Source organism: Athene cunicularia (assembly GCF_003259725.1).
Source record: "Athene cunicularia isolate RWA chromosome 1 unlocalized genomic scaffold, athCun1 chr1_part2, whole genome shotgun sequence".
In the NCBI taxonomy this organism is placed as follows: Eukaryota; Metazoa; Chordata; class Aves; order Strigiformes; family Strigidae; genus Athene; species Athene cunicularia.
Window position 1 is genome coordinate 72,935,154 of NW_020799092.1, and position 14,678 is coordinate 72,949,831.

At 39.5% G+C, this 14,678-nt stretch overlaps 1 protein-coding gene across 1 annotated transcript in view; it reads right to left on the reverse strand.

Moving 5' to 3' along the window:
* The window catches only part of PCLO (piccolo presynaptic cytomatrix protein), a gene marked incomplete at its 5' end in the record, with an annotated part of 357,264 nt that overhangs the window by 185,229 nt on the left and 157,357 nt on the right, over positions 1 to 14,678 (reverse strand). Inside the window, 2 exons of the mRNA XM_026868016.1 lie at positions 7,189 to 9,203; positions 9,581 to 14,642. Of these exons, the coding sequence (XP_026723817.1) occupies positions 7,189 to 9,203; positions 9,581 to 14,642 (7,077 nt within the window). The remainder of the gene's footprint in view (positions 1 to 7,188; positions 9,204 to 9,580; positions 14,643 to 14,678) is intronic.

Consider the following 14,678-nt stretch of genomic DNA (forward strand, 5'->3'; position numbering starts at 1 on the left):
CCAATCAACATTTAATCACATTTGGTTGATCGAGACAATATTTTACAAATGTAAAAACATTTTAAGGAAATTATGGGGAAAAGTGTTGGAATTAAAGCTTGCATTTTGTTATGAGATTAAGTTTTGACGACTTTGACAAGAGCAAATTGGTTTTCTCTAGCTAGTACACATTGTTACAGTTTGCAGGGAGGTTTTCATGCATGCAATCTAGATTCCTTCTAGAGAAAACTAAATAGGAAGCTCTGTCCTAAATCTATCTCAAATGTGCTCAAATTGCATCAGGGAAAACCAGTCCAAATCAACAACTGACAACAACACAGTATATGTGCAGATACTCCAGCATCAGCTACTTTGATCTACTGTTCTGCTTCTATTGTACCAAACAACTTACTAACATAGCACAGTCAGTGTTCCTTTCTAGGGAAGATTTTATAGACATTGATCCTTTTGGAGAATGTATGCTCATTTGCTCAGTAGAATATGATTTTCCTGTGCCTTAGTCATAGCTGCTCATAAAAAATGGACAGAAAAAAATGCAGTAAGACAAACTTAGCAGAACATGTGAAAGAAACTTGCTTTTGAGTTTAGTCAGGCAATTACACTAGTAGAAATTTTACCCTCCTACTACTTATTCAGACTAACTACAGTAATCCATGGCTTGACAAGAGATGAAAGCCTGAGGCAAACCAGAGCTGAAGTAGGCTAAAACTTACTAGTTGGTATGTGCTCCTGTCATTCTGTGCCTGCTCAGTTCTGCTGTGTACATTTATAGGCTGTACTTATTACTTTAAAGCAGGGAACATGATAATGACCTCTCTCCACACCCAAACCTCAAAGTATTCCTAAAATGGATAACAAAAACCCCAAGTAATCTGGAAATAAGTGGAAATATATTATTGTACCTTCATTCTTTGTCTTTTATGGAAGATAAAAGAGTGAGGGATGGGATTTGTGGCCAGGGGCATTTTTTTCATGTTTATATGAGAGCTGGCTTAAGGGGATGCTGGATAAGCCAACAGAAGGTGAGAAAAGGCCCAAGTGTCAGAATACCTGGCATTTTGTCAACTCTGCAATAAGCCTCATGCTTTATAAAAGATTGTTAAGGGTTCCCTTTGAAAAGCAGAAGAGTGAATACCGTAATAATTTTCTATTATGCATCAATGCCCCTTGGTTGAATAGAGAAGGTGTGAAATCAACTGATTTAAAAGTATTGGGCAAGACAGGCTGACCTAGTTAAATGTGCTTTAGAAAATACTGTTTATATGATATGTTGACCAAATGTGGGGTAGTCTTTCTGTTTTGAAGATCTGACAGATGGAAAAAAGATGCCTCATTTGAGTCTCATAAATGTTATTTTGAAGGATTTAAAATACAGCACAGGAAGCAGTAGCTTGAAATGTTAACAGGACTCTAAATTGTAAATAAATCAGACCACTAGTGGAAAAAGTAATCTTAAATCTAGCTAAACCCACATAGTTAAAGGAGACAATAGGCAAATCTTTTTTTGCTGTTTACAGAGGGATAAGATTGTGTAGAAATGTTTCTAGAGATGAGTGAGATCCTCTTTTCAACCCTGTTCCCAGTGAACTTGTTTGACACACACAGAAAAGTGTGTGACGATACTCAAGCACAAAAGGAACTCAGTAGGTACATGTACACCTCCCCTGGATTGCTGGCCTGAATTCAGTCTCAAAACAAGATCTCCTGTCCATAAGCAATGAACCAGCCCCATATGAAGCTGCAGGGGACTCTTCAGGGATGCAGGAACCTGTGTGCCTAATCAGACCTGGACACAGCCTATTGCTAAGTGTGGTAACACGCCATCAGGCAGACCCAGGTATGCAGTTCACAAACCACGCAAACCATATGAATCATGCAAACCAGGCTGCTCCCAGACTGTTCTTTTAGACTAGCTATGCATGGCCAAAATGAAGGACTAGTTGTCACCAGTGCCTGAAGAAGTGTTTCATTAAAGCACAGCCCACAGTCATCACTTAGAAGCAAAGGAAAAAAAACCTTGCACTTTCAATCTAGGTTACTCTAACATCATATTAATAAATATGGTTGCTCACTCAACACCTGTTCGTACTTAAATGCAAGTAACACCTGTTTCTGCAAATGGCTCCTTTATATTGAAATATATTTTTTACAGAAAACAAAATGTTCTTTTTTTTTTTTTTTTTTCCCCTGATCAGTTCACGGGACTGAAATGGAAATTTAAAGTCACTGAATTAAGCCTTTCACAACTACAAACACATGACAACTTTTTTTCTCAGACCACAAAACACTTTTGAAAATTTTACAGTAAGTATAAAAGCTATAATGAAGTACCAACCCCTTTCAGCTGGAATTAGGCCCATATAACAAGACACCAAGGGAAACCCCAATGTCCTGTGCTCCATCAATAGCAGAAAACTGTTACCCAAAATTCTGGCATGACACTAAGAAAGAATCTACTCCCTGCTTCTGAGGAAGGTAAACAAACAGACATCCCCAACCCCAAAACAGGTACTTATGCCTACTCTTTATTGAAGAAGAACATTCCTCACTGTCACACAACTCTGGTGATTACCATAGTCCTGAATAAACAAGTAAAACATCATGGATATAATATATGGAAGGTTTTAATTTTACTGTGAGCAACTACCCTGTTTCCGCCCTTCAGTGCCCAGATATACAGCAGGTCTGACACAGCAAAGGGCAGCCCACATCACTGAAGTCCTAATCTTCAGTTTTAAACTTGAAAACTTTAGAATACCATGGAAGACAAAACACAGATTAATGTGCTTCATTTCATTAACTTTTAAATTTATGCCATTTAAGGAAATGTACATTTTAAAAATCACTTTCACTCTTACTACAGCAACAGATGAAGTCCGGCAATTCTTGCCTAAATAAAGAAACAGTCTTCTGGCATTTTGTTCGAAATCATTCTGATTTTACTATAGTATACAGATTTGAATTACATTTGCCTTACAATTGCAGCAGCTCACATCAGATGAAAAATCTGAGAAAGTCTGTTAACTCTCTTAATAAACAGATCGATATAATTTGTTCTAAGTGTTGAAGCTGACATGTACAGTTTCTACACTGAAGCTGACAGCCTGTTGACAGATGTGTCTTTTCATCAGTTTCACTAATACAAACACTTTTGCTGAGCCTTTATGCACTGCTAAGTTGTAGATGTTCTATGTGTGTGACAGTTCATGTGTGATATCTTTTGCCATTTACTTCCGTTTAGAGGAGCAGGCATCTTGCATCCAAAAGCAAAAGGAAGATAACTTCCACCTTTGATTACACATATGCAGTGTGTACAAGTGCCAAACTTCACTGTGACCCGTATGTGATTTGATTCTGTCATGCACTTGTATAAAACTATAAACTATACAGGTAGTCACCATTTTTTCTTGCTGCTGAATGGATGAATTTCAATCCTCACTCCACTAACACTTCTCGGTGTCCTGTGGCTTTCAGTCCGTGGAATCATACAGTGCTGGACTGCGGGGCAATCTATCAGTCAATGTTTTGGGAGCTCATTGAGAAGTGGCACAAAGCTCCCAGAACAAGAAAATAAGGTATCTTTGTAGAGTATCAACTCCAGAGGGGTGGCTTCCACAACTTTTTTTGGTGCTGACAACCTACAGCTCACATTTTTTCCTTGACACAGCTACACTTGATTACTAACATATATCACAGAAATGTACAGCACATAAGAAGTGCAAAATGGAACATAATGGAAAGCCATACTTTGGATTAAAAGGAAGCCACCTTCATTCAAGTGTTCATATAGAGGCAATGACTACGATAGGCAGTAAATGAAAATGTAATGGAAACATAAAACTTGTTATCTGAAAATTAAATGTGCCATCACTGAAAGCAATATTATCTGGATACTTATAATTATGTGATTAGCTGCCAAGTTATTTTTCAGACTTTCACTTATACTAGATTAGATAAAACACTGTAATAACTTCCTCTAAAAGGTGCATGAAAGAATAAAATTACACTTAAAGCAGCAGTTCTAAAACATAAGAGACATAATTTAATCATCTCAGTCTCCATAATCCTTTTTCTTGAGATGTTGTAATAAATATATTTTTCAATAGAAGTACATGAATAATGAAAGTGCATTGCCTGAAGGACAAGGTATCATTTCATTGTAATCCTCAGAAAGAGACCAATTTTATTCTTACCCTTTTAGTCCCACTGATTGCACAAGGATCAACTTTTTTGATGAACTGTCATAAAAAGAAGCCTGTGAAACATATACATGAACACATGAACACCCTTTTCACCTGAAATGTTATGAATGCAGACAAAGACTAACCCTGAAACAAGAACTATTAAAAAAATGATGGGATATTCATCCTTGCAAAAAATATTCATATGCACACCCCATTTCCCTAAGGTAGTGAAAGATCAATCTTTCATTTCCATTTTATTCTTTTATGTTCAGCTCTAGTAAATTCTCTTTTCCAGAGTGAGCTGTTTCACAAGTTCTTCTGCACTGAACTTCATTGTTTTGAATGACATACCTGATCCCTTCTGCCTTTCCTTTTTTATAATTAGGCAATTAGAAGCTCTCCAGTCAGGAAGCACAAAGGGGATACACAGAGAATTAACGGACAAGAACTTCAGCTGTTGTGGGCACTGTACAAAGAATAAAAACCAGTCCCAGTGCCAAAAATATTTTAATGTTGAGGAAACATCTGACTTTCTCAGCAGGATAAACCAAAAGCAACCCAAAATGTATTTAAACTAAAGTACAACAATGATATGTTGCTATAACAACACAGTTCTACAGTTGAAAAAACGTCAGCAAGGTTTACACTTAGTCAGCAGTGACACTGTGTGTATGTTATTTTTCAGGAAGAACTTTTGAGTCTGACACAAGGTACAAAAGAAAAAAATCACTGTCCACTTTTTCCTGTGTTTCCAAGACGCCACAGTCCTAAAGCGAGGTTCTCAGGTGGTATAAACATACATAGATGTGCCAGAGAGAATACTATAAGTCTTGTGGAAACTAGGAGAACATTTAGAACTTATAGTGCAGATCCCTCCTTCACAACATAACTGGAATGAGTAATTCAGAACCAAAACTGATACAGCAACTGCAGAAAGAAATTTATAGCCATATTTCCAGATGCTGATGAGGTCACTAGATTACCTTCTGTAAGTGTCACTCTAAATATTTTATTTTATTGTCATATATATCTTTTCCTCCTTTAATTTTCATGTACCTGATCCCAGCCTAAGCTAACTGAACCTCAGATATCTAATTAACAAAACTCTATCAGAAAGAGAGGGTGTAACAGACTTAATGATTAACATAATACCAGAGCTGAAAGCAGCCATGGTGGTCATGGGAGGGTACAAAGCAGCTTCATCACCATAAGCCACATGACAGAGTGCAGCCCACTTGATATTCATGGAAACTTTTTACTTTCCTTGCACTTGTCTACTTTCACCCGTGTTCCATAAAAATGTCCGCCTCACTTATCTAGACTGTATTTTGGGACATGGGCTAGTTGCTGCTTGATGGCTGCACGCTAATAAGAACAATATAGCTCATTACTGTTTGAGCTCAAGGGAAATAGGCAATAAACATACAGTTAAAAAATAAATAATTATGTACAAGCCCTTTGTTTTCATGTGTCATTAATGAATACTGCATGTGTTCAAACTCTACTGTAAAGACTTTTAAACAATCAGCTATTTATAGAATTTATAATCCATCACACAAAGTATATAATTCGTATCGAATATACATGTATCTATGAACTAAGTGACTAAATAATTTGTCCTCAGTAATAGTTTCACTACACTGACAGTTATTTTACTACACTGACAGTAATAGTATCACTACACTGACATTTATTTTACAACTCATGAGCACCATTCTTCAAGGTGCTGTTCCAAACCCTCCACATGAAACTTTACTGCTCATGCTAGTCTCCCCACTGTGCTTATCCTGCATTAGGGAATGATGTTGACATAGAGTGCCAATGCCATGACTACAGTTTTCCCTTCAAAGATACAAGTACCATTTTCCAAGCAGTAACAGCAGAGGAAGCATTTAATATTCACACAAATACACAAAGCTGCAAAAACTGCTTACAGTGGGAGCCTTGGAGGGCATAACCAGATAATTCTGCACTTGAAAGCCACCACAAATTATCAAACATAGAGAACAAACTCCCTTTATTCCTTCTAGCCTGTACTAATCACTCGTGTATTCACAGATAACTGAACATAAGAGATAAAAATTGCTGAAGAACTCAGACGGCAACTCTTCCACAGCTCTGCCAAATAAGATACTGACCCTGCAACTGACAGAAGACAATGGATTCGGACAAAAGGTCAGCCAAGATCATGTTAAGTTATAAAAGCATTTTTTTAGTCAAGACTTATTCCTCTTATTCATAAATAACTGATTCCCAAATCAGAAATCTTACTGCTCAAGGAAAAGGAATACTGCAGACATTAAAATTTTTAATCCTGATGATGTCAGCCTTATTCAAAATTGCCTCCTCTGACCCCATGAGACACAGCCCTCAATATATGCTTAACTTCCTGACAATCGTCCTTATACAAAACAAAAAAAAAAAACCCCAGAAACTGGATTTGTGATATGAGTCCTTTTGGTCTGGGAGAGATAAAAGATGTACACATTGGGACACAAGATTACCCACTGAATCACAAATGGACAAGAAACCTCATGGGCATCAAAAAGGACAGATAACTAAGGTGTTAGCTGCCTCTCAGAAGGCACATGCACTAATTTCAAGGTAAATACACTACAGACTGTGCCACAAGAGCTGGGTGTTTTATGATTGGAAGGAGAATGCTTTTAATTTTCTGAAGAATTGGTAGTACTATATTGGAAATTAATTGCCATGTAAGACATAAAATGCCTTCAGAATTCTGAGTAATAATTTGTGTTTTTTTCTGAATCTTAGTATGACTGCAATGTGTATTCTTCTATTTCCAGGCAAAGTAATTAAGCAAATAACCACTGCTTTAGACAGAAGACATTCCTTAGGACTTTTCAGCAAGGTGTGCAGAAAGAAAACATACACAGGTATTGCAAATGAGTGTGTCAGCCCTCAAGCTGTACTGATAGCTGTAGAATTGCATATTAAAAAAAAAAAAAGAAAAAAAAAAAAAAAGCAAGCAAATACTTCTTACCATGAAACCCTCAGTGTACTGAAACTGAGCTCTGGAACTGTCTTCTGCTGTGGGACTCAGGGGCTTAGGATCAGACATAGAGCGTTGCATCATCTTTGCAGCCTTTGGGCTTGATGGAGGAACTTTGGCAATGTCAGCATGCAGCATCTTCTGAGGGCTGATGTCATCAGTGATGGGTTTTTCATAGGGTACAAATGCTGACTCTATAACTTTGCTTGGTGAAACAGGTGAAATGGGTGAATAGAGAACTTTGGGAGATTTGGGAGGGGAGGGGACTACCTGCAGTGTGGAGTCTGGACGAAGGTGGGATGAGTATCCTATCTCTAACGGTGTTGGGCGTTTTTTATCTTTCTGAGGAGATGAAGCTGACAGATACTGGGGACTCTGAGTATCTGACTCTGTCTCTGTTTGACATCCCAAACTTTCTCCTTTATAAGTCTTCTCTGGAGCTGAAATGTGTTTTATAATTTCAACCTTAGCATCCAATCGGGCCCTGATTGAAGGTGTTCTTATGGTTCCTACAGGTTCTGTTTGGACTGATATCTCTGCCACTGTCTGAACTGCAATACTGGATACTTTGGAGAATTGTTTAGCTTTGTCTGCCTCAGTTGTACCCTCACTATATTTCCCTACACGAGGCTTCCTTCTAGATCTGCTAGAAAGATCCCATTCATCTTGTTCTTCATCATCTGTCTGAACACTTGTATCAACACTCTTCTTAGTTCTCCGTCTCCTGCTTGTGTAGCCTCTGTCTGCTCCATCTTCATCATCAGTTTGCACTCCACTGTCCACTATCTTTTTGAAGCACCGGGGCTCTTCTTCCAGGGTCTCCTCAAGCTCCTCATAGGGACCACGTAATTTTGGCATAGAACTTCTCTTTTTCAATTGCTTCTCCTCTCTAACATCAATATCCTTAAGAGACATTTCTGAAACAGAGCTTAGAATACCAGACCTAGGTATGTATTGGGTAATGCCATCAGACTGAACTGTGTACCATGTTTGGCTTTGTGGAATTTCAATACCCAGAACTCCCGAAGCTGTAGTAGTTGCATCATCAGTAGGCCAAAACTGGCCATTTTCTGTGGTTGCATACTGGCCTTCCAAAAGTGTTTGATCTGTGGTAGTTTGTGGTGAGCCAGTTCCTGAAGGGTCATAACCATACTGATATATTTGACGAATTTTTTGCTCCTCTAACTGTTGGTGGAGCTGTTGTTGAAGTTGTTGGAATTGTTCAAGCTGCAACTGCTGTTGAGCTAATGTCTCTTGCCTCATCATAAACTGAGCTTGTCGTTCCTCCTCTTGCTGAAATAAGAGATGATGTTTCATTGATTGCAACTCCTCAAGCTTTTTTTGCACCATAAATTTTTCTTGTTCCCTAAATCTTTGGATTTCCTGACGTTCCCATTCCAGCTCTTCTGCAAAGCGCTGCTGCTTAATTTTCTCAAGCTCAAGAAGTTCACGCTCCAAATCAAGCTGCTGCTGTTTGCCTTCTTCAGGGGCAATGAGAAGGGCAACCTCATCTTCGATTACATCAGTATAAACTTCAGATGCTGTAGTTAAAGCAGGCATCAAGTTGGTTGGCTCAGTGGTAATAGTTTCTATAGTAAGAGGTGGTAACCCTGTTTCCATATCAATGGCAGTAATTGCACTATCTTTTTCAGCTGCCACTGTTGTCAAGAAACTGTATGATCTTGGGAGCGGTTGATTCTGTTGCAAAGTTGATAAAGAGGGCACCGAGTCAATTGTTTGGAGAGTAGGCAAATCTCTGACAGTTGTACTGAAAATAGAACCAGGTTGTGTAGTGATGGCAAATGTGGATGGGATTGGAGTCGCTACTGAAGAGTAAACAACACCATTGGATGATCTTAGAACACTTCCAACGCCAAACTGGGAACCCAGAGATGATACCATTCTTGCTTGGGAATACTGTGGTGTACTGAGCCCGATGCCAGAAATCACCTGTCGAGTCTCTGGATAAGGACCAGTAGTCTTGCTTGAGTAATCCATAACCTCACCTGAAATTACAGGGCAAAGTTACAGTCCAGTCCCACAAAAGAATGCTGCTTTGCGGATTCTGAAAGTCATCCCATCTTGATGAATTAAATGGGAAGGGGAAACTGCATGCAAATCTTCAGGTTAATGATCTATTTTAGATGTGAAGGAAACAGCATTTCTGAACATGCAGGCACATGCAGGCACCTCTGTGCAAAACACATATGTAAAATGAAGAAATGAAAACCACGTGTAATCCAGAATAATTTGTCACACTGTCCAAAAGAAAACAAAATAACAGAAAGAGGGGAAAAATAATACAAAAAAAATCATCCTGAAATGAGGTGAGGAACATCAAAATCATATTTCAAAGAAAGATCTGCTGCTGCGCCATACTGACCTGTTGTAACTCTTCCAGATGTAAGATCTACTGCTGCATCGGTTGCCCCCACTCGATAATCAAAGCTATTCTTGCTTTTGTATGCAAACAGTCCAGCTTCTGATAAATTTGTGTCAGACATAGATGGTTTCATACCTCCCATTCCTCGGTAGCCATATGACCCTGAACGATCATACTGATAATGGTCATCTCTGTAACCAAAGCGATCTTCAGGGAGCGTAGTTGGTGGCTGCTGTGCTGTACAGCTCCTACCAAATGGCAGTTTATAAACCATATCACAGCAGACAGCTCTTCTACCTGCAGTCAGATCCACAGGCTTTTCATCATCTTCTATTACTGTTGTTATGGTACCTGAAGTAGTTTCATCCACTGTTACTACTGTTCTGTGGGATTTTGTAGTGCTAAGGTCAACTGCTCCACTCTCCATCGGCTCCTGAGAAGTGGAGAGATCAGTCCAACCATTTGTAACACCAACAGGTGGTACAGTAACAGGCTTTGTAGTAGCCCATGTCACTGCATGTGCTGAAGTACCTAGGGATAAATTTATTGGCACTTCATCTCTAGCTGAAGAGAATGCCTGGCTGCCTGTTACTCTGTATGCAGGCTCAAAATGTTTTGATGTTGTTAGCTGAAGTGGCGTTGTCATCGCATGTCCCAGATCCACAAGGCTGTCTTTACTGGCAGTGTAGCTTACGGTGGCAGTGCAGGTCATTACAGTTACTGTCTCAGTGACTACAGACAGAGAAGGATCGGCAACACATGCTGTGCTAAGATTTATTATAGCTGGCTGGACAGTACTTACTGGCCGTCCACATGTATCACTCACTGGCATTTGCCTTCTCACCTCCATGGAAACAGCAGACAGATCCATACAGCTGTCTCTCATTCCAATATCCATCTTTGTTAAAGTGCGAAGATCTATGACATCGCCCAAAGGATGGAATCTTCCATTCTCTCTATAGCTGGGTTGATCTACTATATGTAGTGGCTCTGGAGGTATAGTAATAGCAACACTACCTAAACCAAAACCAGGCCCTGGGCCCTTAACTACAGACACTGTGGTCTTGGTTACTTCTGTTGTTACTACTTCCGATTTTGAACTAGGTATTTTTTCAAAAGTTGATTGTGTTGTGACAGGAATAGCTTGCAAAGCACCTGAAATATACATACTCTGATCTGCCATACTTTGAATTTCCATAGCTTTCATGGACGGAGTAAAAATTGGTTGCATAGGCTGGGGAATCTGTTCTTTAGAAGGTGCTTCTAAAGGCCAGCTGGTAACAGCCTGACTAGTTATAGCTTCTGTGGGAGTTCCAGGCTCAGATGGCAACGTGATGACCACATAGGTTTCCTGTGAGGGTTTTGTCAACCTTGGTGAAGATTTGTTAGAGTGTGGAGACAAAGGGGAAGTGGGAGATGCTATTTTGTATTCAGCTGCAGAGACCAAATTCAGAGTCATACTTGAAGTCAGTGACAAACCTACTGGTTTGGGCTGTGTTTCTGCTGGCTTATGAACAGCTATTGGGAGAGGAGGAACTGCTGGTTTAGGAGCAATTGGAGGTTTAGTTACTTCAGCAGGCCTGTGACTGAAAACAAGCCCTGCTGGAATGGAGGATGGTTTGGGTGGTACAGGAGGTGGTGTTGGGGTGTATGTTTTTGTGATAGATACCACATGATTCTTTAATACAGCTGTGGACTCTAGTGTTGGAACACTTGTGACTGGAGGTACCACTGTGGGAGCTGTTGCTGCTGGAGTCTTAATCTGTGACTTCTTTTTAGGATAAATGGCTGGCTTGGGTAAAATAGGTGGAGGTAATGGTGGTGGAGGAGGTGGTGGAGGAGGAGGCGGTGGGGGTAGAGAAGGTTGTGCGGGAGAATCCAAAGAAGAGCTTCTAAAAAGCGAGAATACTTTGGATGTTACAGCAGGAGCTGAGGAAGGCACAGAGACCGTGCTGGTCTTACTTACAACACTGGGAGTAGGTACAGAAGATGTTTCTGATGCAGGCTCTGTAACTGGTACTGATGCTACACATACAGGTGGTTGCTCAGATGTAGCACTAGTCAAATGAATCCTTTTCATATCAACACCCAATTCTTTATGTGGATCTTCATGATGAATTTTGACAATGCCAGCCTCTACTGTACTTTTAATTTTTCCAGCTGCTTCCTTTTCAGCTTTGCAGGTATCAAAGGTAATGGTATCAGCTGTATATTGCTTGGCTTTTATAACTGTAGTTGCCACTACTGATGGTGCAGTTTCAGGCAAACAAACTGCAGCTTGATCCACACTTTCCATATCTGATGCTATCGATGGCTTTGTAGTGGCTTCGGCAATAGATTCATAAGGCATGCTCACTTCAGAGTACTCTTTTGCAGATGTTAAGGGAACTTGGGTTATTATCCTGACACCTTCAGAATCTGCTAGTTTACTTACAGCGTCTGCTGCATCTACATAACCCGTGGTTGCACTATCTATAGGTGATGAACTATCTGTGGTACAAACTGAAGATGTAGATGATGTTAAGGAAGCTGTATCAGAAGGTAAAACTGATGCAGCACCTTCTGATGCCTCAGAGTATGTCAACATTGATGTCTCATGAGAAATTATTTCTTGAATTTCTCTGGCATAATCTGTTAAGTATTCATCTTCAATTTCCTCTGCTGTAAAATGCTGCGTTATTTTAACATCTGGAATAGAAAGTGCTGTGCTACTGACGGGTGATACATCTGAAATTGCTGAAGTAGTGCTTGATGTTAAAGATGCACTATCCACTATTTCTCCAGCACTAGATACCTTTGCATCAGATGTGGGAACAAAACCTGAAGTTGGCTGTGTTGGACTGGACCCGGGGGTTAGCTGCATTCTCTGTCTTTTCATAAGTTCTTCATAAGCAGATTCCGCATCTAACAACTGCTTTTCCTCAGTGGTGGAAGTTACTGTGCTGTCTAATACAACTATTTCATGACTTTCTGGGATAATATAAGAGCTAGAAACAATATCTTCTTGAGGCACAATAGAATGTAAAGTCTCAACACTATAGTAGTCTTTCTGTAGATCAGTAATTTTCTGTGTTTCTTCATAGATCTGTTCCGAGGCTCTTATTTTTTTCTCTCTTCCTCTCTGTTGTAAATATTCACTGTTCTCATCTTGTCTCATTACAAGATTAGTATCAATAGTTCCATTGTAAGTATCCTCTACTAAAGATTCATAAATATAATCCTCTATTAGCATTCCACCATATAAAGATTCTTTTTCAAATACTTCATCTTTTTCATTTGCAATTTGAAATGCCTTGGACTTATGGCTCTTATGCATCATCTCCTCATATACCTCTTCAGCACTTTTCAATGTCTTTTGACCACTTTCTTCTTTTGGGAGTCCAACTGGTTGTTCATCTGTCGGAGAGTATAGAGATACAGCTGTAGGCAATTTGTAAACTTTTTGTACTTCTATTATTTTTTCTGGGCTGATTTCAAATCCTTCAGGATCTGACTCAATACTAGGTGAATATTCAGAACAAGAAGATCTATGCAGCTCTTCCATTTCTGCTGCCTGTCGTAATTCTTCTGTTGGAGATGCATCTTCAATGGGAGAAAGATTACTTGGTGGAGTCTTTGGACGTTCCCTTCTTCTCTGAGCTCTTAGTTCATCCTTGTCCTTTTTAGACTTTTTGCTAGAACTTTTCCTCTGTTGCTGTTCTAATTCACGCTGTTTCTCTTGTTCCTTTAACAGTTCTTCCTCTTCCCGTAATTCTTCTTCTTCTGAAGAATCTTCGATAGTTGGAAGAAGAGGACCATGTGACCGATGCCTGGCTTTGCGCTGTTGTTTGCTCTCCCCTCCCAGTTTTTTGTGACTAGGACTGCTGTCACTATCTTCATCAAGTGATGACACTGAAGTAGGAGATGTACCTGGTGTGAAACTGGAAGCATGTAGACTAGAAGACCCTTCTCCTCTTGATCTATCTTCTGGTGAATCTGTAAGACTCTCCATCTCTAGCTCAGGTTCTTCATCAAAATATAAAATACCTTTCTGTTGTTCAGATGCTTCAGAATATTTGTTTGTTATTGTACTATTTAATTCTATTGTTTTGAAGCGCCGAAGGCCACCTCCTCCAGTTACTACAAGTTCTTCACTGTCTTGACTTTTACTTTCCCTGTATTTAGGTTCTGGGCTTTCATCAAAAGTCTCATCATCATCATCATGCCATGAATGTCTTCGTCCTGCATCCTCATCATAGCCTGCACTACTTTTCCGTGCCATTCTTCTATGTTTTCCAGCTGTTCCTTTGGCTTTGCTTTTAACTTCTTCTTTCTTATGACTTTCAGTTACACCAATCTCCTTAAGTTGATTTCTAATGAATTCATCATCTTCAGAACCCGAGGCGTCTTCATCAGCACTCATTTCTATAATCTGTTTTCTTATGAAGTCTTCCTCATCACCTGATCCCTGACTGTCATCTCGTTTGTACTCATCACTACTTGAAGAATCAACACTAGCTCTTCTTTTTCTGCGTGGGACAGGGGAGTTTTCACTCTCACTGCTATCTTCCAAAGAATCATAGCGTTGTCTTCTTGCTGATATGTCATCTCCTTCTTCTTCCTTGTAGTCTGCCCGGGAGGAAATACTTCCTTTGCCATCTTCTACAATCGTTCCTTCACCTTGAATAGCTTCTAACACTTCCTCATCTGAACTGTAAGATTCTGGAGTGACTGGCAAAGGCTTTGTTTTATGTTGATCTTTTGTCTGTTCACCATACATTTCATAAAGCTCTTTGCTTTTCGTAGATTTTTCATCAGAAAGTGTACTTGCCTGAGCTTCCAAAATAGACAGTACAGTACTTTCCAATTTAGCTAGATCTGAGGGGCTTGGTGGACTTTCTTGTGAAATAGTGTCCTTTTTATTAGATTTTCTGAGTAAATCCTTTTCATCACTGGGGATATGACTTGGAATTTCACCAAGTGAACTTGATATCCCATCAGAAGAATACCCGGTGTCACTCAGACCTTGTGGACTTTTCTGTTGCTGAGAGCTTGATGTGTCTGATTTTTCATCCTCCTTTTCCTAAAAAAATAAATACATACGCGTGTGTATATATTT